Source organism: Dasypus novemcinctus, chromosome 21 (genome assembly GCF_030445035.2).
Source record: "Dasypus novemcinctus isolate mDasNov1 chromosome 21, mDasNov1.1.hap2, whole genome shotgun sequence".
Classification (NCBI taxonomy): domain Eukaryota; kingdom Metazoa; phylum Chordata; class Mammalia; order Cingulata; family Dasypodidae; genus Dasypus; species Dasypus novemcinctus.
This window is the reverse complement of record NC_080693.1, coordinates 54,270,441-54,291,223: the sequence shown is the minus strand read 5'-3', so window position 1 is coordinate 54,291,223 and position 20,783 is coordinate 54,270,441. Positions and strand designations below refer to the sequence as shown.

The window sequence follows — 20,783 nt, the reverse complement described above, 5'->3', positions numbered from 1 at the left end:
AGTTACATACTAATCTGTCAGCATTTGTGAGAAGACCAAAAAACCACGTTTCTTTGAAGGTTTCAAACTCACAAAGTATGTAATGCCCTAAAACATGGCAAAAAAACATGCCTTCTACATTTATGGTGAATGATATTCACTAATAGTCTTTCTCTCTTCAGAGTACATGTGCATATTAAATACATTCCACCAATCAGAATGTTGTTAATTTCCTAGTCAGGAAATTAAAGCACATTTTAACGTGTTTACTATCAAGTCTAACCATATTTAATCTAGCTATTTTGATTAAAAGAATGGAAAAGGGAGTCTATCTTTAGATCTTTTAAACGGGCTGGGTAAGAACAGTAAGAAAACAATTGCAATTGTGACCAGAAGTACATTATTTTTTAAAAATTAAGAGCAAATAGAAGGAATATATAAGAATAGGAAACTAATAATCTGGTGTGAGCCTTCACTAATCAAGTCAGAAGCTGCCCAGACAACTAGAATGCTATTTTTCATCTATTCTATTCTGTAGAGGAAAACAATACAATTCAGCCTCGTGATAGTTTCAATAGGGATTCTTGTGAAATGTGCTTACCAGATCTTTTGAACCGATGGCCTATACTTCGAGACCAACCAATATGATGGATTAATGGGCTGTGCATGTGGCACCAGAAGTCATCTGTTCTATCTTCACTCTCTTCATACACTAGTCTTAATCTTCCTCCTATTACACTTTCCACCACTGCTACTCGTGTTCGACATAAATGCCTCTTGTCAACCACTTCTACTCTCATGCAAGGTTTGAAAGGATACTGCATACTTTCTGAAACCTTGAAACAAAAAGCAGACAAAAACTGTTTGCAATTCATGATAAAAGACCTACAAAGAAATTTGGCATTATACTGTAAAAAATACTGAGTATACTCAAATTAACATAAGTCATCTGGCTTGCTAAATTAAAACAGTTTCTTAAGAAACTTCTAAGTGTCTCCATTTTTTAGAGGTCTCATTGGACACTCCTTTATTTCTTCCAAAAGTCCTTTCTAAGATCCTGTCTTTACCTTCTGAGAGAAATCAGGTGGAAGTGTTTTGGCACCAGTAAGTCGTTTCACTAGAAAAGCTTTCCAGTTTGTGTACTTATGTTGAATAGCTGAAACAAAAGAAATAACCAGTCACACTTTAGCAGAAAGTATCCTTACTTCATAAAGTATTTGTTAAAAAATACTAACAAATTTCTCTTCAATTCAGAGTATTCAGGTTGTAAAGAAAAATGACAAAAATGGAAAAGATGAATATTTCTTTCTAGCAAATAAGCTACTTGAAACCAAAACATTATTTTAATTTCTACATTAGACTTAGTATTAAATATATATATTTAGATTACAGTGAGGGTATGAAGTAGTTACTTACTTCTAGGAGGGACAAGAGGTTTTCCACTGGCTGCGCACCAACCAACTGGATGGATATCAGAACCACATATATTGCACCAAAAGTCCAGACCAGAGTCATTTTCAAATCCTTCATATCTTAAAAGGGCATTATAACCTGAAACCAACAATCAAATCAATTACATAATAATGAAACTAAAATAAATAAAACAGGTTATAGCTTCTGGCAGCAGTTGTCAAACTTCAGTGTGCACTCACCCAGGACAACTACAAGAAACGATGATGAACAATAACCATTCCAATGAACAGAGAGAGTCTACAACTACCCCAAGGGAACTAAGCCCCCTCTCAATTAGAGGCAGAATGGGCATCAACATCCCAGAATCCTCAGGATTGGGGAACGAATAATGGACTAGAGTAGACTTACTGTTATTCTACTACAGACTTACAGTTATTCTAGCAATGGAAGAACTTTTATCATTAATGTGGAAGCAGTGGCCTCTGGAGGTTCTGCGGGGAGAGAGAGGGGAAACCTAGGTGTAATATGGGGGCATTTTCAGGACAATGGAATTGTCCTGAATGATGCTGTGATGACAGATACAGGCCATTATACACCCTGTCATAACTTATAAAATTGTGCAGTAGAGTTTAAACTATAATGTAAACTGTAATCCACACTTGGTGGCAATGCTCCAAAACTCGTCATCAATTTTAACAAATGTACTACACTAATGAAGAATGTTGTTAACGTAGGAAAGTGTGGGAGGGGGAGGTATTGGGGCATATGGGAATCTCCTACATTTTTTACCTATCATGTATGTAATCTAAGTATCTTAAAAAACAAACAAACAAACAAAAACTCTGGTGTGCATCTGCATCACAATCAGTTCCAGTGCTTCTTAGATAGTTGAGTCCTACCCTCAAGAGCTTCAGATTTAGTAGATCTGGGGAGGGGCACAAGAACTTATTATAGTATACAGAATGGCTTCCTTCTTCAAATGTAATATAATTTTACCCACAATTTCCCAAATTCTACCAAAAAACTCCACAATAACCCCCAACCCCCCTCCCCCCCCCAAAAAGCAAAAACAAAAGCAAAAAAAACCCCCACAAAATTATAAAGAGACAGGGTAGTAAATTCTACTAGAAGGTATAGTTTTGAAAATAAAGAATTTGTGGTATCTTCGTAAAACCGAATCATGCCACAGAAATCCAGCTGAAGTATATTTCAAAGAGGTTGTTTTTGGGAAGCAGATGTGGCTCAAGCAGTTGGGTTTCTGCCTCCCGCCGAGGTCCCGCATTGGGTTCCCAGTGCCTCCTAAAGATGAGCAAGACACTGAGCTGATCACCAACTGGTTGGTGTAGTGAGCTGACACAAGATGATGCAACAAGGAGACACAACAAGGAAACAATGAGAAACACAAGCAGGGAATGGAGGAATGCAAACAATGAGGGAGGGGTAGAAATTATTTATTACTACTCCCCCCCAGGCCCCCAACTTGTTTGTGTTCACTGTCTGCTGTGTCTGCTTGTCTATTTAGGAGGCACCAGGAACTGAACCCAGGACTTCCCATGTGGGAGGGTGGTGCCTAATCACTTGAGCCACTTCCGCTCCCTGCTTGTTCTGTTTCTCATGTTTCCTCATTGTGTCATCTCTGGCCTCATCCTGTGTCAGTTCACTATGCCAGCCCATTGTGTCAGGTCACTGTCTTGCTTGTCTTCTTTAGGAGGATTGGGAACCAAATGCGGGACCTCCAATGTGGTAGGTGGGTGCCCAACTGCCCGAGCCCTGTTCGTTTCCCACCAATTATTCTTAGATAATTTGGATATGGCTACCAATTTTTCTGTCCTGTCTACTTGGAAATAAGATTTGAAAATGCTAGGTAAAAAGTTCAATAAACACACAAACAAATATGTGAAATCACCTAAAAATTGTATGTACTAGGCCAACAGGAAGACTTATTCCCTAGAAAGAACAAAAAGGATGTAATGTATACTGCATATAACTTAATAAATCTTACATTGGTAATAGATTAAGGTTTAATTTAAGGCTGTTAGTGGAATAAAAAAGGCCCAATAAGCATGTATCTCAGACTAAGGGACAACTTCAGTCAGCATTTTCATGTGTTAGTATCCATGATAAAGATTTACAGCATGAGTGTGCTAAACTGTTGCAGAGCTCTAGTTCATTACTTACATCAAGCGTACTCTAAAAAGGCACTGAAGTGGCTGAAAATAAGATATATGATGCAATTAGACACAATAGAAATGTAAAATTCAAGATGGAAGGTAGACGGACATTATATGTCCTCCCATGGCCCACTGGGTGGACTGTGGGAGAGTGTGGGCTATGGTGTGGACCACTGACCATGAGGTGCAGCTGTGCTCAGAGATGTATTCACCAAGTGCAATGAATGTCTCATGATGATGGAGGAGGTTGTTGTTATGGCAGGAGGAGTGGGGTGAGGAGGGTGGGGGGTATATGGGGACCTCATATTTTTTGAATGTAACATTAAAAAAATAAAGACAAAAAAAGAGATGGAAGGTAGAAATAATTCTTGGCTATTATATGCATTGCTCTTCAGAGCTATTTAAATGCAAATTACTCAAATGCCTAGGATAGAAACAATAAGTTGTCTTAAATCAAGAGTTTAGAGAATGTTTATACAGTTAGAGAAATGCTTCAAGGGAAAGATGGGCGCTGAGCTGGGTAATACGGCTAGGCACATACGAGACACTCTTAGAGGAGCGAGCAAAGGCACAGAGGTGGCAAAGAACATGTTATATGAGGAAGGGAAGGAGTCTAGCCTCCTTAGAACAGATCAATCATGTTGGGGAATGATGATAAATTTGGCTAGGAACTACCTTGATCTTGTAAAGACTAAGAAACCACTGAAGATACCTGAGCAGAAAAATGCAATTAAGATCATTTTGGGTAAATTAAGTCTATCAGCAGTACACAACAGAGCAGTATTCAGGGTCTTCTGATAAGAATGGTTGGAGATGAGAACAGACAGAGTAGGGTAAGTTAGACAACTCACGGCAACTGAAGGACAACTTCTATTATCTGAGTGGCTGCCTACTGCTAGAATGCTCACTTATACCACTCACTGAACACACTGTTGTATAGTGGTTGGTAGTATTTAATATTTGGCAGATGAAAGCTCACCAAAAACCCAACTCCTATACTTCTGCACATCAGGTGCCCTAAGTATCTAACACAGTGGATGTCTAAGATATTTAGTTCATGAATAAAAGGTGATACAGCCTGGAATACAGTGAGGCAGTGAGAATGAAGAGAAAGGAAGAAACGCAATAGACATGAATTTATTAACATATGTTTTCTTTTGGTAGCATGGCCATTGCCATATTTTTTATTATTTCAACTTTTGGTTACTTTCCAAAGTATTTCCCTATACCAGGGAGCTGGCAAACTATGGCCCATGAGCCAAATTTGGCCTACTACTTGATTTTTTTTTTATAGACTGAACATTTAGGAATGGTTTTTCACATTTTTAAAAGGTTGAAAAAAAAATGAAAGGAAGAAAAGTATAGGATAAATGAAAATAATAGGAAATTCAAATTTCAGTGTCCATAAATAATATTTGAACATAGAGCCTCATCCATTTATTTACTTATTGTTATGGCTGCTTTCATGTCACAACAGAAGAGTAGACTAGTTAGGTCAGAGATTAGATGATCTACAAAACTGCAAATATTTACTATTTGGCCCCTTATAGAAAAATATTTGCCAATCCCTGCCCTTATACCAGATATTTATAATATTACTTTTACTACTCGTGACAATGCTTTAAAAGGAAAAAGGAAAAAGAAAAAAGGAAAAAAAAAAGGGGGGGAAAAAGGTTACAAATATCATTGGTATTTTCTAGTAAATTATTATGCAAGTTTTTCACCTGCTAATTTTACAATTCCAGCAATCCAGAAGACTTTGGTAGGTAGGCTGCAGTCTGTATTGGGAACTTCTACTCTCACATTTTCTGAGATATCACCCCAGCAGGTCCCCATAGGTGCCTGTCATGTAAAAATTATTAAATCAATACCTTGTTGTTAACATAAAGACTAAAACATATCATTCAGAATTAAGCATTACCATAAATAATGGAAATATTAAACTAAAAAGGTACCATATTAATTAATTTTCCTGTAAATCTATAATTTTTATTTCCCTTTTCACAGAATTTTATTTGGAAAAAGCAAGTGTCAGGGTCACACTCAAGAGGAAGAGAATTCACATAACTTAGAATACATCCATGTTGACTTTGAAATCCAATACTGTCCTAATACAAGAATTTACAGCAATTTTTATAAAAACTGAATTATAAACATGATACCAGATTGCACAGGATTAAGATACATTACTTTTAATATGTATTGAATGCATTTATTACACTCTAATCTCTAATTTTAAAAGAACTGGCCAAAAAAACAAAGAAAAGCAATTCCAACCAGCAACGTGGTTTTCAGTAACACAAATAGGAGAAATAAGTTATCTGTATTTTCAATATTTAAATTGAATTCACAGAACACAAATAGACTTGAGGGAGAAGCAAGTATTGGGTAAAATTCTTTAAAAGGTGGAATTGAATTTTTGGAGATGTGAACCACGGTAAATTGTTAAAGAGAAAACTTTGTGTTAGAGCTGGTAATCACTAGATTCCACAGCAAGTGGTTAAGACGGGGACTCAGAAAATGGATTAAATAAATAAAATGAAGAGGTTTTCTAAAAATCTAACAGTTCCCAAATTATCATTTCCATTACATTCTAATCCTTAGAACTTAAAAGTAATTCACAATTATCTGGAATTCATGCAATGGTAAATTATATCAAACAAGTGAATTTAGGAATACAAATGCTGATACTAGTAAACAATCTCTGTGGTCCTCCAGCTCCTCATTAAATATAATTTAAAACTTTGGTCATAAAAAGGAGGACTGGGTAAGGTTATAAAAGACCTGATAATTTGAACAAATCAGGAAAAGGCAAAATAGAATTAAGGCTCAAAGATGAGCAAACAAAGACATCAAAGAATCACATGAACTAGCCAATTTGAACACTGGACAAGTGGCTCCATGCAAGCCCCTTATACTTTGGCAGATGCTAACCCAACAGGAGGATTAACCTAAAGCCATACTTAATGCCTATCCTCCTCTCAATAGCTAATGGAATTTCTGAAAGGTAGGGAAGAGTCTGTCAAATACTGAACTAGGTTAAGTCTGGAAACCAAATACAGCATCACTTAATGGCTATTTAAGTAGGAAGCAATGAATATACACCATAAGTTGGAAGCAAGTGGCCTATCCCAATTATCTGTGATTCTGTAAGGGTACACATAACTCTCTCTCCCAGCTGTGTAAAAAATAATACATACATTATGACTACCTCTTCTTTTTTAAATTGAAAGACTGGACTCTTCAGGTTCTGCTATCTCCCCCTATATCATTCTAGACTGTAGGGCCATCCCTATTGCCAGCAGGTATGATCAGAAAAGGAGAAGCTGGAAGGAAAACAGGTAACATAAATTAAGCTAGCATATATTAACACAAAGACCATGTAGTTATTTCTTTGAGGATGACCAATTAGAGCAGATAGATACAGTTAAATGTATGCATTAAATTGTTTGACAGCCAAATCTGTGAATTGGGTTTATTTTACTGAGACAAATAAGGCAAAGTTATGTTACACTGAAGGGCAGACTGGAGGTTAGGTTGGCACATTGTTCAGTGAATTTGGTCTAAAGGACTTCTTTTTTAGCTAGATATGACAATCTCTTTTTCCAAGTCTTAGCGTTTGTCCGGAGAAAATAACTTTAAATCATATTTTATTAAAGAAAACAGAGTGTCAAAATGCTCATTTAAAAAATAATGTTCACTTAAGTGGGGTATTATGTTTTTGTCTCTACAGTCTGGATTGGTATAGGAGAAAGTAGCAGAAAGTGACATTTGTTCTTGCCTGTAAGGTTGTGGTTCTGCTAGGCCCTCTTAAACCAATCCATATGGTCCACTCTAAGAAACAATGAAAAACAAAAACAACAATAAAAAAGAGCACCACTGTTATAGCATAGCTTGTGCTCAATGTGTTGAAATAAGTTCATTTAATAGATATATCTGCGCTTTCATTTAAAATGAACAGTCTTAAGTGTGGAAGACCAAATGACCCAGGGCTTGACAGCCATCTTCATCCAAGTCATCTGTCTTCTCTTGCTGGCAGGAGGGATACCTCTGAAAGTCTGGATTGGCATAGTACGAACTAGCAGAACCATAATTTACAGGTAACAACAAATTTACCTTCCAGACTCAGGACGAGAGGTCCACCTCAGGCTCCTCCCAAACAAGGAAGATCTGCTTCACCACTTCCTGCTCCAGGGCCACTTGTGAGGGCTATCTGGGAGCGACTCTCCTTCCCTGCAAGGTAAGCTGTCATCAGGAAGGTCCTGCAGGTCATGGCCAAATCCATATGCTAAGGGCTCCCCAATACAAATATATGACATATCTCTACCTGACTGACTGTTTGTAAGAAAATAATTGAGTGGGAAGTCTTATTTTCAGGACTTCAAGATCATTCCCAAACAGTCTAACAGCCCAAATGGCTAGTATTCATAAAAACAGCTAGTCCTCTTAGAGGGCTGATAATGGCTTATGCTAGGTTTTACTGCAGAAATAGAGATTTCCCTCCACCGAGCCACCGAACTATAGCTTTTGATAACCATCATGGTCTCAATATTAAAGAGTTTAGGTGGGCTAGAGGTTAGCCCTGAAGTTGCATGTCTGTAACTAAGAAAGAATCTATCCCAATAATAATATGACAAATATACAAAAAGCCACCATTAAAATACTTTAAGACTAACAGACATAAGATTATAGAGTGCATCCAGTAGAGAAAAATGAAGTATTACTTGGCCAAAAAAAGGAGAAAATATTATAGAAAATTAACTAGAGAGAATTCCTATATACTACTTATTGGAATCAGAAGGAAGTAGAAATAGAGAGAAAAAAATTGTTTCCTCTTTCTCCAGAAAATCCACTCGCCTTTTGATTTGATACTGGAATTTACTTTTAGGGGTGGTAGCTGCAGGGAGATGGGGAGCAAAAGGAGAGTACAAAAAGAACATGGGATGCTTGGGGTAGGAAATTAAGATTAAGGATGAGAGAACAACATTATGTCTACAGAAAAAGAAACAGGAAACAGTAGCTACTAATTTGAAAATACCATAACTAAGTTCCTAATTTTTCTTAACTGTAATAATTCCAAATTTGTTTAAGAAGTGGGAAATCCTAGTGGGAAAAAAAAGTGCTTTAGGAAATAGATCAAACTTAAGAATGTAAGTTTTACTTTCTTTAAAACATAAAAAGTGATTTTTGTTATATCTGAGTCTTCTGCTTCCCTGTAAAGATTCTATTTCTTGGCATCATTCATGATAGCTAAATCTGATGGAGTACTAGCGAAGTGTCAAACTAATTTCAGTTTTATTTCTTTAGAAAGGAATTCTGCAATCTTGGATGACATACTGAAGATTATAACTTTAATTAAAATGGACACAAAGTCATATATTTTCAACTCAACAGAGTTGTTAGGGATGGATATATGTAGTCAAAGCTAGGGGAAAAAAAGACAATCATACCTGAAAAAGATTATTTTACTAATAAACACATCTCGGAAAACTAGATAATGAGTTTTACTATAAAGACAAACCACTGTTACTATACATACAAATATATTTCTGATACATGTTGCAAAGAAATACAGATAACCATATCTTTTCAAAAAAGCTGGCATATACGACAGGTATAAAAATGATTAGAATAAACCATGTAAGTAATAACCAGGTATATCTAACAACCTGTGGAGGCAGGATGAAAACAGTATAGTAAACTCGGCTTTAAAGTCATAGCATACATCTGTACAAAGAATTTTTTTTTTTAATAAAGCTATGTTTACTTTCACAGGAGAAAAACGTAGAATGATTACATTTCTAGCTAACAGTATCAATGAGCTACCAGAGTATATAGTTCCGGTTTCAAACAAAAGAAATCTGAAGTCTGTGAGTATATAACTGGAAGAATATGACTTTAACCTTTGAATGGTATTGTACATATTTTGATATGAGCACATTTTAATGTAATGCCTAAGAAAGAAATGTGTAACTTGATCTTATAAACGATGGGAAATAAGAAGGCTTGAATTTAAGGTAATAGTTTAAAAAAATATATATTTAAAAGTACTTTAAAGCCAAATGCTCTAAATACACACGAGTCAACTGGAGGCTCCCTTCAGATTTAAACATGCATTATTAATAACAGAAAATAACCTGTGAATTTCATTAGAATATAAAGCACACCAAACTGACATATGATACTACATTAGTATTAGTATATTAGAATTTCTAGAGTTAGGATAAATAAGGACATTGCTTTTAGTGTTTTAATTCAAAATTATATTAAAGAAAAAACTAGGTTTTATACTATGAAAAACCCAAAGTTGATGTTGCCACTCCAGCCTTGTCCCTGACAGATTAACTGGTGCAGCCTCTCGTTTGAGTTATTTTCTGAGGTCTGAGATTTTGCTAGAGAAAGGGGCAGTTCTTAAAAAAAAGAAAAAAGAGAGGTCTGAAAACTACCAGTTGGAAAAATGAAAAACATACTAGATATATTACAATCATAATATACATTTTTCTAGGAAGAAGATATATTAATTGGCAATTTGGGTTTGATTTCCATTACTGATTTAAAACAATGTCTAACACTGTTGTACATGAGTGATTATTATCTATGAGGATAGATTTCTATGGTATACTTTGCGGAAATTTTCTTTCTTAAAAGTTTAAAGACGACTATGGAAGGAGGAATTCCATACTCTTGAAATTCTATGATTTTAGAACTAATCACATTAATATTTAAATGATGGAAAATACAGAGTGTTTATCTGGGATCCTTATTCTAAGAGAAGAGACTGGATTAAGATAAAGAAACAAGAGAGTAAAATATCTGGCACCCCGCCCCACTCCACAATTCCTGATTCAATCAGAACAGGTCTGCTTCTGCTTTACATGGTGGATATTTTGCTAAATTGTGTATGAAAAAGAATCTGTGGGAGCAAGAATTAGCTCCCAACCTGTGCTCCAGAGAGAGAGAAGGCAGAGTTAGAGAATGACAGAAGGAGGCCTCTTGATAAACCAGTGTTATGAGTTAGTTGGTGTCAAGTCTTGGAAGACTGCGATGAAACAAGGCAGGACCCTTGTGCTCCCAGCAGGTCCTGACAAGAGGTGTTCTAAGGCCAACTGACTCTCCTTAGAGAACCAGAAAACTATCACAGGGGAGAGAACCATGGAGAGTCAATTCTAGAAGGAAAAAATCAAATTAAGCACGAGGTCTAACCTCCTAAACCAAACTGCTTCAAAAGTAAATGCTGGTTAAAATAACAAAACAAACTCATTTATACTAAAATATATCAAGAAGTTACCAATTAAAATTTTTTCCTATTTGACAAGGAGATGCCAAAGAAGAAGGGTGAATGGAACAAGAAGGCAAGGAGTTCATTTAACTTGAAAAACAGATGCCTCAATTTGAGAAAGAAGAGGCTCTACACTGTCATTATCAATAATATCACTAAGGATAGTTGTTTAATTCTATGTGAAAGAATATTTTAATCTTAAAAAAAGTATATCTGAAAACAAAATCAGTCTGTTTCAATATTATAATAAACATTTTCTTGAAAAGAACTTTTAACGGTTCTTAAGATACTGACATGAAATAAAATGTTATGCTTTGGGGACTCTGAAATGCTGTTTATTTATGTCTTGACAGCTTACATAAAATGGCCTGAGATGGTTTATGATAGTAAAACACATAAAAAAATAACGTTGAATGAAGATATAAAGAGAGATAAAGTCTAATCAGAAGGAGGCAACAGACAAAAGTTCCAGAAATCTGAAAATGAAAGAGTTACTGTAACTGAACACTAACTTGAACACTAAATCTAATTCTGAGCTTCTTACTTGGTAGAAGGCAGTATCCTAAGAGAGAAGAGTTAAAGATTTGCTTTGCATTTTTCTTTAAAGCTATTGTTGTTATGTATTTAATACCACAAATGTGGTCCTACCATCAACATTACAGCAAAATAAACCGTACTTTACACTGTGATGAAGTATTAAAGATTTTGCTTAGGTTAGTTTAGATAGTTAGCATACTACTGACTAAGGGCTTAGTACCTGTGCTTTCCAAAAAAGAAAACTAGCAAATTAATGGACTAAGTTTTAATTGATATTTCTACTGTTGAAATTAATATATGCTTGGATTTGATCAAGATCCCTCATTGAAGCAATGAAAATACATTTGAATTTCCACAGCAGGAACCCAAGCTCTCAGGTTTGTTCACATGCTCATATTTAAAAGTAAAGGCCCAAGTTAACAGAATATTAACTATAAACAAAAATTACATCTATTAATTTTCTAAATTCTTTTTTCTTATACATGGATAGAAGAAGATAGAACTTTTATTTATTTTTTTAAAGATTTATTTATTTATTACCCCCCCCCACTGTCTGCTCTCTGTGTCCATTTAGAGTGTGTAGAACTTTTAAATATAAATTAAACTTGCAGTCAGATTTTTAAAAAGTACCGGAGAAGAGTAATCACAGATAGCTGAATCAAAAAGATTAGAATGAGAATTTGCCATCAGATACATTTCAATATTAATTTGAATTTCTTTCGAGGCTTTTTAACAATCTACTCCCTAAAAGAACATCTTTCAAAGGGCTTCCTGTGCTTTGTATTTCATATCTGAGTTCATGATACCACATTATAAATAGTTTCTTTTTTATGATTTTACATTTGGAGACAAAGGACAAAAATGGAAGAAAAGTCCTTGCTGGTGTGTATTTTAGGTCAAATCACAAATATTTAGGTAACATACATGTGGACAGTTCTTTTAGGCTGGACTGTATGAAACTGTTAATATGCAACTGTTTTTAACGTACAAAAACAACAAATCCATATGGTTCAACTTAATATGAAAACTAAATGAGACTAGTACTCTATTCCCTGTTTAAAATAATTTCATATTGCAATTTATGGGAAGCTTTTACTTGAAAAGCTTAAAGAAGTTATTTTAGCTATAATTATTAATTTATCGTAATAACTAATAAAAGCACTCCAATACAATGTACAAAACAAGACCTTTAAGGATAAGAGCTCCAGTATTTAACAACTTTCAAATTTAAATAATAACTAAGCATTTCAACATTACAAGATGAGAAATTTCATACTCACATGTTTAAAACAGGTAACTGGAGCGGCTATAAAGCTATTGCTACTGATGTAGTTACCCCAGCTAAAACCTTCCATGGAGACTGCTGCTGAAATGAAATAAATTTAGATATATTACAACTCTTAAATCCTTTATTTATAAGAAAGTTTTATTTAAAAATGTGAAAGGACATATAATGAATTAATTCCCTTTAAAGAAAGTTTATTTTCTGATTTTAAAGCTCAAAGAACTTCTCTACATAAACATGAGCATTAGCATAAGTCATATTTGGAAATAAGACCATTTCTTAAGTCTTCTATATACAACTCATGCTCCTTGGGAAGTGAAGGATAAGCTCTTCACTTATGGGAAGCAAAAAACAGTTAAAAGCAGAAGTGTTCAGAAGAAAAAATACTGCTATGGCTACTTGTGTGTTTTTTATTTCTACCCAGTTCTTCCTGTGTACCTCAGTGAATTATCTGCTATTGAACTACCTTCACAAAGTTTTTTGTTTTTTAGGTACTGGGGCCAAGGATTAAAATCCAGACCTCGTATGTAGGAAGCTGGTGCTCAACCACTGAGCCACACTGCCACACTGGCTATCCTGAGTTGGTTTTTTGTTTGTTTATTTGCTTGCTGTTTGTTTTATAGGAGGCACTGGGGATTGAACTGGGCACCTCCCATGTCAGAAGAAGACGCTCAACCACTTCATAAGGGTTTTTAATCACTTCACTCTCTACCTACTTCCTTGTTTTTGTACACCTCTTAATCTTCTTTTAGAAATGGTCTTTTTTCTCAAACTTTTCCTCCATTATTTTCCTCTTCCTGATCATTTTTAAAACCTGCTAAATGTCCTTTCTTTGTCCATTATCTCTACAATGTTCCTCCAGCCACAGGAGAATCAGTATATATATATAAAGTAATAAACCCCCAAAAATATTGAGATTGAGATTGCTACAAAGGCTGGAACTTGTGAATTCAACTATTCTATTCCAGAATAGTTAATTGAAAACAAAACCACCATTAGGAAGCCTACTGTCATAATGTGCTAATAGGGCATCGAAATAGCTTAAACAGAATCCAAGATTAAAATGTTACAAATTAAAACTATAAATCAATACCAAATATTTCACCTGTATTACATTCACCCATATTACCTGCTTTAGTCTTTGCTTGATTTTGCAGGGTAGCTTGATACTGAGCATATGCGGCTAATTTAGCAACTAAAGGTTGTTTCTGAAGAACTTTTGCTTTCTTTGTTGGAGGCTTACCCTAAAACAAGAAGAGTTAAGTAAATAGGATTCTTTTTCATCCCTGCCCACCACCGAAAATTATCTTGACTGTATACTACTCATTCTGCTTAAGTAAACATCGAGGGTTTAGAAAATTATTAAAGCAGAAGAAACATACAAGGAATTTTAACATGAGGAATTTTTTGTGGAGTCTGCTACAATATAGATATCTAATATGGGTAGCAGAGCTGGCATAGACTAAAAAAGCAATGCAAATTAATATGTTAATAATAAATTACATCCCCTAAGATGTTAAAATATAGGCTGTGGTGGATACTTGATTCCTTCTTATAGTAGATAAAACCACTGGTTATTCACTCATGCAGGTTGCCAAGCATTGCTATTTATGTGGTAAGAGAAGATAACTTAACGTTTAAAGAGCAAGTGACTGAGGTTTATACCTTTAGTGCTAATGCAAAAGATCAATGACAAAATGATCATGGGCCAAATCACAGTGTGACAAACTGCCATCCATTTGGGTACAGACCACTGGTCAGGATCTTTAGGTACTGTCTATCTGAAATATAGAAATACATCTAAGTGATGTATTTCCTTAATTTGGGGATTTAAATAACCCTCTCAGAGCTATGTAATGATCACAATAGTTAAGTTAAAGAAGAAAAAGAAAAATGTGATCATCCAAATAAAATATATTACAAAAATCTGTTATGTGATGCCATTAGAAAGTTGTTCATATGCTACAACAGTAACAACTTAGTCAAAGTTAAGGCTCTAGTCATTTTGTAGGCCCTGATATAAATTTAAAAGGAAGATGATTTTTTTCCCCCATACCACGAAAGGTTTCAAAACGGTTGGATAGAACAACCAAATACACTTAGCTAAGGTATAAATGAGTTGTAATCAGAACACAAAGGAAGGATGATGGGAAAATAAGCCCAAAGGGTAATCATTTCTTCCCAAATGTTTGAAGATTCTACCTTGATGTTAGCGCAAAAAAAAAAAAAAAAAAGTGGAAAAAAGGAAAATGGCTTTAATTTCTATGTATAAAAAGGTACTTATGTGAAAACTGGATTTTTTTTTGGGGTAGGCAAGGGAGTAAACAAGAAAACTAGAAATGAGATAACTGCACAACCTGAGACTTGGCTTGTGGGTATGCTACAGGGTAAGACACACAATGCATTAGCCTCGCCCTGGGAAAACTACCTTCTTGATCATGATATCTCTCTAGCCAGGTAAGTATGGATAATGCTTTTATTTCACTTAAACAATCAAAGATCATTTTAGATAGTATGCCTAGCCTATTTATAACAGTTGTGCAATTTTATAAAATGAAAAAAATTTTGGGGTTTACTCATTTCCTAAAAATGTGGGGTACAAAATGCTATCTGGTCAACTGTGCAGAGGTGAAGCTGCAATGAATCACAGTAAAACACATGTGAACCATGAAAGCCATAGAAATAACAGATAAAAAGAATAAGAAGGTTTCTGTACCGTTACCTGAAGTCTGGCCAAAATGCTTGCCTTCTTGGAGTTTGATGAATAACTTCTTGAACATGAAACACTGCAGAAACGCTTTGTTTTAGAGTAAAAAGCATCACGCACGCCAACCATCCCACACATCTCGCAGGTAGCTAATTAACACAAAAACACTGGTGTTATAATCACATAAAAAAATCAAGTTTTACCTAATAGTTTAATAATTTCTCCAAATATTTAAACATTTTAATTTATAACTTTGCCTTGAAGATGAAAAGAAGTGCAATATAACCAAAGAGCCACACAAGTCTTCAAAAAATACTGCAAAGGTTGCTACCTAGAAAGGAACAAATACTTAGAAAATGCTAAGGACAATAGAGGATACTTTTAAGTTTGTTGTCAGGGAATGACAAAGATGGGACGGTTCAAAGATTGAGGTAGGTGCTGTATTAACTAGTAATAGAGGGTAACAGAATTCTGACTATTGTGGCTCTTATGTAATTATGCATAATGGAGGATAGTCTGAAAGGCAGAATTAGAAGAACAAAGTTCACAAGAACAGAAGTTCAAAAAAGAAAAGCAGAAAGTAATATAGCAAACAACTGCCTGAGTAGGTTTAAGTGCCCACCCAAACAAAACTAGAGGGACTTGTGGTATAATCATTCTAAGAGGAATTATGGAAAAAGATAAGGAGCCAGAGGATTAGAGATGGACAAAGGTTGTCTAATGGGCAAAAGCTGGAATGGTAATGTATAATAAAAAGTGTTTTTTTTTTTTAAGATTTATTTTTATTTATTTAATTCCCCTCTCCTCCCCCAGTTGTCTGTTTTCTGTGTCTTTTTGCTGCGTCTTGTTTCTCTGTCCGCTTCTGTTGTCGTCAGCGGCATGGGAAGTGTGGGCGGCGCCATTCCTCGGCAGGCTGCTCCCTCCTTCGCGCTGGGCGGCTCTCCTTATGGGTGCACTCCTTGCGCGTGGGGCTCCCCTACGCAGGGGACACCCCTGTGTAGCACGGCACTCCTTGCGCGCATCAGCACTGCGCATGGGCCAGCTCCACACGGGTCAAGGAGGCCCAGGGCTTGAACCGCGGACTTCCCATGTGGTAGACGGACGCCCTAACCACTAGGCCAAAGTCCATTTCCCTAAAAAGTTTTGTGTTATAAAAATTCTAGTTCAGATTAATAAAAAGGTTTGTACCACATAAATAAAAAAGTTGTGATCCCAAGGGAGAGTGAATCTTTGCAAAGAATTACAAGAGTCAAATAAATCCCATGATTAGGATATACCATTAGGGCAGAGATTTTATTCTGCATTGTTCATCTCTGTGGCTATGGTATTTAGAACAGAGGCTGGTACATACAAAGTTTCAAGAAACCTTATTTCCTTTTGTGATAAGATTACCAGACTGTAGGTTATAACTAAACCATGGCGAGAGTATATATTAGTTAACTCTTACCAATATATATTCTTCTTACTAAATCTTATCTGTCAATAAGGATTGAGAAATTTAAACTAAAGAAGAAGATACTTTAATAGATTTTAACTGGTTGAATAACCACATCTGGGTCCTGATAAACGGAGTGACGCTTCTCAATATGGGTTACAGGACTCAGTATCATTCCCTGTGCTCGTCAACATAATAATCAAAAGAGTAGAATAAGGTTGGCAGAGAGGAGGAGGAGGGATGAAGAGGTGGAACATAGAACATTTTAGAGTCATGAAACTATGCTGTATGATACTATAATGATGGAATGCATGACACTGTGCATTTGTCAAAATCCATAGAACTGTATAATACAAAGAATGAACGTTAATGTAAACTATACGCTTTAGTTAGTAATAATGTATCACTAGTGTTTCATCAATTTTAACAGATTTACTACAATAATTTAAGATGTTAATAATAGAAGAAACTGGGAGTGAGGATGGGGGGATATACAGGAACTCTGTTCTAAAAAAAGCATCTTCTTAAAAAAATAAATAAAACATACCTGAACACTATTGGCATTTCAAGGCATTATAATTACAGAGGTTATATAGATAAATAAAAAGAACCAAATACCTGGTATTTCAGATAAAAAATTAAAAAAAAATTTTTTAAGAAAGACTAGACTAGGACTGACAGAACATGAGTATTAAATCTGCAGATGACAGTGCATTCAATATCAGATGACAGAACCATAAAACATTTCTAAGAAAAATTTAGTAAGCAGAAGTTTACATGGAGGGATTCAAAGGGCTTCAATATTTGCTAAAATTCAGTATGTTTTTAAAAAACTAAAGAAATTTTGGTGTCATGATTAGAAATACAGAGCCCTAAGAAAGGAAGATAAAGGCTGAACTAACTTCTGCTCTGACTGAACAGTGCAATTAGCTGTAGCAGTTTGATATTATTGATGAATTCCAAAAAGAAATTATATTTGTAAACTGATCTTTTCCTCTGGGCATATTAGATTATATTGGATTCAGAGGTTTCCTTGGTTAAGTAATCATGTAAACCTCCTGTGTCAGTAGGGCATTGAGTCCCCACCCTTTGGTAGGTGGAAACTCACAGATAAAAGGTATGGCAAAGGACAGAGCTGAGGGCTTTTAATGTTGGGAGTTTTGATGTTGGAGTTTGATGCTGAAGCTGGAGCCCCAGGAAGACAGAGACATTGCCTAATATTCAGCTGACCTTGTGGAGAGAGGCAAAGCCTAGAGAGCCTCATAGTCTACAGCTGACCTTGTGGAGAAAACAGAGGAGCTGAGCCCAGAGGAACCCAGGAAGCCTAAACCCTTGCAGACGTTGGCAGCCATCTTGTTCCAACATGTGAAAATAGTTTGGTGAGGGAAGTAACTTCTGCTTTATGGCCTGGTATCTGTAAGCTCCTACCCCAAACAAATACCCTTTATAAAAACCAACCAATTTCTGGTATTTTGCATCAGCAGCCCTTTGGCTGACTAATACATCAACCATCCCAATTCACCAGGATTGAAGGGGTTTTCCTGAACACAGGATTTTCAATGCTAAAACCAGGGCAGTCCTGGGCAAATTAGAGCTGTCACCCTACTCTCACACCCAAATTACTGCTTTAGGTTCTGCTTTCTGAGTCAGAAGGGAAATGACAGAAAAAATCTAATGAAAACATAAAAAAAATTTTCAAATATGAAGTTGTAGTAATATAAAAGGTGAAGGATATAAATACTCACCCATACCAGATTTACCATCTGGGTATGTGTAGACTTGCCCATTGTTTTTGATAATTGGGAGATTAGAAGGTAAGGGAGCAACTTCTTCTTCACTCTCCTCAGAACTGGAGCTGCTACTTGTGTCCTCACTGCAGCTATCATAACCGTCAAACATCCCGAATAAGTCTCTTCTTTTCCTTTCGGATCGTGAATAATGTTTAGTCTTAAAAGTAGAAGAAATCAGTAATATATGATACAACATTCATATATACCCCTAAAGTAGGTTAAAATTTTGGTATATGAGATTTGACAAATGAAAATCTAGCTTTGATAAATGATCATTTTATAATGAAATGCTAAACATCTGTCTCAAAATGGTGCCCACTACTTCCATAGGCCCAAATCTATTGCTACCATTTTAGCAATAAATAATAATAATTGGAAAGAAAGGGAAGCAGAAGGCCACCATATAATTCAAGCTTTGCCATAAACTAGGCATGTCATTTCTTTTATAAAATATCACTTCTCCTCTACAGAAATGGAGATTAGATCAGATGATTTATTAATTTGCCTTTCATCTCTAAATTGTAAATTTCTATACTAATTTAGATATCCAGAAAATATAGATGTCTTTTAAAATCACAATGATGTTGAGTGATAACTGCCTAGAGTACTGGAAGGATTGAGAATTTTTAATTTGAGAGACAATTTAACAATTTTCAGTCTAAAAAAAATAGGAGGGAACATTTCAACATATAAGCTTATTTCATTTTTTCTTAACATAAACAAATGTAACATTTTTTCATTATTTATCATCTAACATAATTATTTTCCTTATAAAGAAAGACATGTTATCATCAGTGAATGCTAATTTCATGTTTCTTCCAAAAGATGCTCCCTCACTTAAGCCACAAAAAACAAAAACAATACTACTTCAACAACCCTGCCAGAAATAAAATCCCAAGAAATAATTAAGAGAAAAAATGAATGTAGGATCTCTGAAATGGAAAAAAACAAACAGCAAACAAACCATCACTAAACCTGAAGTAAGTTATAACCCGAGAAAACAAACAACTAAAGAATTCAGGATTTGGCACCTATCTTTATTGACTCTTCTGCTTCAGTTAGGCATTCTTCGTATTATTTTACACTGCACACACTATTTCTTTTTTTACAGCTAGTTTAACTTCTTTCTAGTATATCATGACTTAATAACAAAGCTGAAATCTGTTGTCCAAGTCTTGATAAACATTCAAACACATCTCTTAGTTTTATGGGATAAATGACAACTATCAATTGCAGGTATGCTAGTATTAAATGTTAGCATTATTGTCCAAAGCTTGGTAAGATAAAACTTTCCAAATACATCTCTTAGTTTTAAGGAATAAAAGGTACATATTTACCATTTTTTAGGTATCCTAGTATTAAATGTTTATGTGGAGATAGGAAACTGATTTTCACTTGTATCAATTTTGTTGCTGTGAAAGCAAAAAAACTAGTTTCTTAATCCATAAACTGGAAATATTATATTCCCTAAAAGTACAGGTTTTCAAAGAAGTCCCCTTGGGAGGCTCTACACATACTCTAATAATTCCATCACAATTTCGAATGCTTTTTAGTACTCTTTTTTTAAAAGTGTCTTTTAGACCCAGTTTTTTTTTGAAGTCCATTTTATTAAAAATTTTTTAAAAAAAGATACTTAGATTACATGTATGTTACATAAAAAAAGTAGGGGATTCCCATATGCCCCAATCCCTACCACTCCCACATTTTCACACATTAACAACATCCTTCATTAGTGTGGTACATTTGTTACAACTGATGGACACATATTGGAGCACTGCCACTAAGTGTGGATTAATACTTTACCTTATAAACTTTCTCCTGCACAATTTTCTAAGTTAATGCAAGATACATAACAGCCTATATTTGTCATTGCAATGTCATTTGGGACAATTTCAATGCCCCAAAAATGCCTCCATATTACATCTAATTTTCCCTCTCCTTCCCCTCAGAACCTCTGGAAGCCACTGCTTCCACAATAAAAGTTCTTCCACTGCTAGAATAGCAATAAGTCTATAGCAGAATAATAGTAAGTCTGATCTAGTCCATCATTCATTCCCCAATCCTGAGGATTGTGGGATGGTGATGCTCACTCTGCCTTTAATTGAAAGGGGGCAGATGGATGGGACTATCTTGCTTGCAGTTGTAGACTCTCTGTTCCTTGGGATGGTCATTGTCCATTATTACCTT

At 35.2% G+C, this 20,783-nt stretch overlaps 1 protein-coding gene across 31 annotated transcripts in view; it reads right to left on the bottom strand.

The window, feature by feature from the left end:
* The window catches only part of MBTD1 (mbt domain containing 1), a 63,853-nt gene that overhangs the window by 21,230 nt on the left and 21,840 nt on the right, over positions 1-20,783 (bottom strand). For 6 of the 31 annotated variants that reach the window (XM_071210564.1, XM_071210577.1, XM_071210563.1 and 3 more), the window contains 8 exons: positions 18,552-18,753; positions 15,387-15,520; positions 13,794-13,908; positions 12,660-12,745; positions 5,288-5,405; positions 1,396-1,530; positions 1,047-1,135; positions 581-815 (listed from right to left, as the gene is read on the bottom strand). In XM_071210564.1, coding sequence (XP_071066665.1) covers positions 581-815; positions 1,047-1,135; positions 1,396-1,530; positions 5,288-5,405; positions 12,660-12,745; positions 13,794-13,908; positions 15,387-15,520; positions 18,552-18,705 — 1,066 coding nt within the window. In that variant the 5' untranslated portion in view covers positions 18,706-18,753. Of the gene's footprint in view, positions 1-580; positions 816-1,046; positions 1,136-1,395; positions 1,531-5,287; positions 5,406-12,659; positions 12,746-13,793; positions 13,909-15,380; positions 15,521-18,551; positions 18,754-20,783 lie in introns of all 31 variants that reach the window. The other 25 variants (XM_071210582.1, XM_071210581.1, XM_071210579.1 and 22 more) reach the window with 7 other exon arrangements.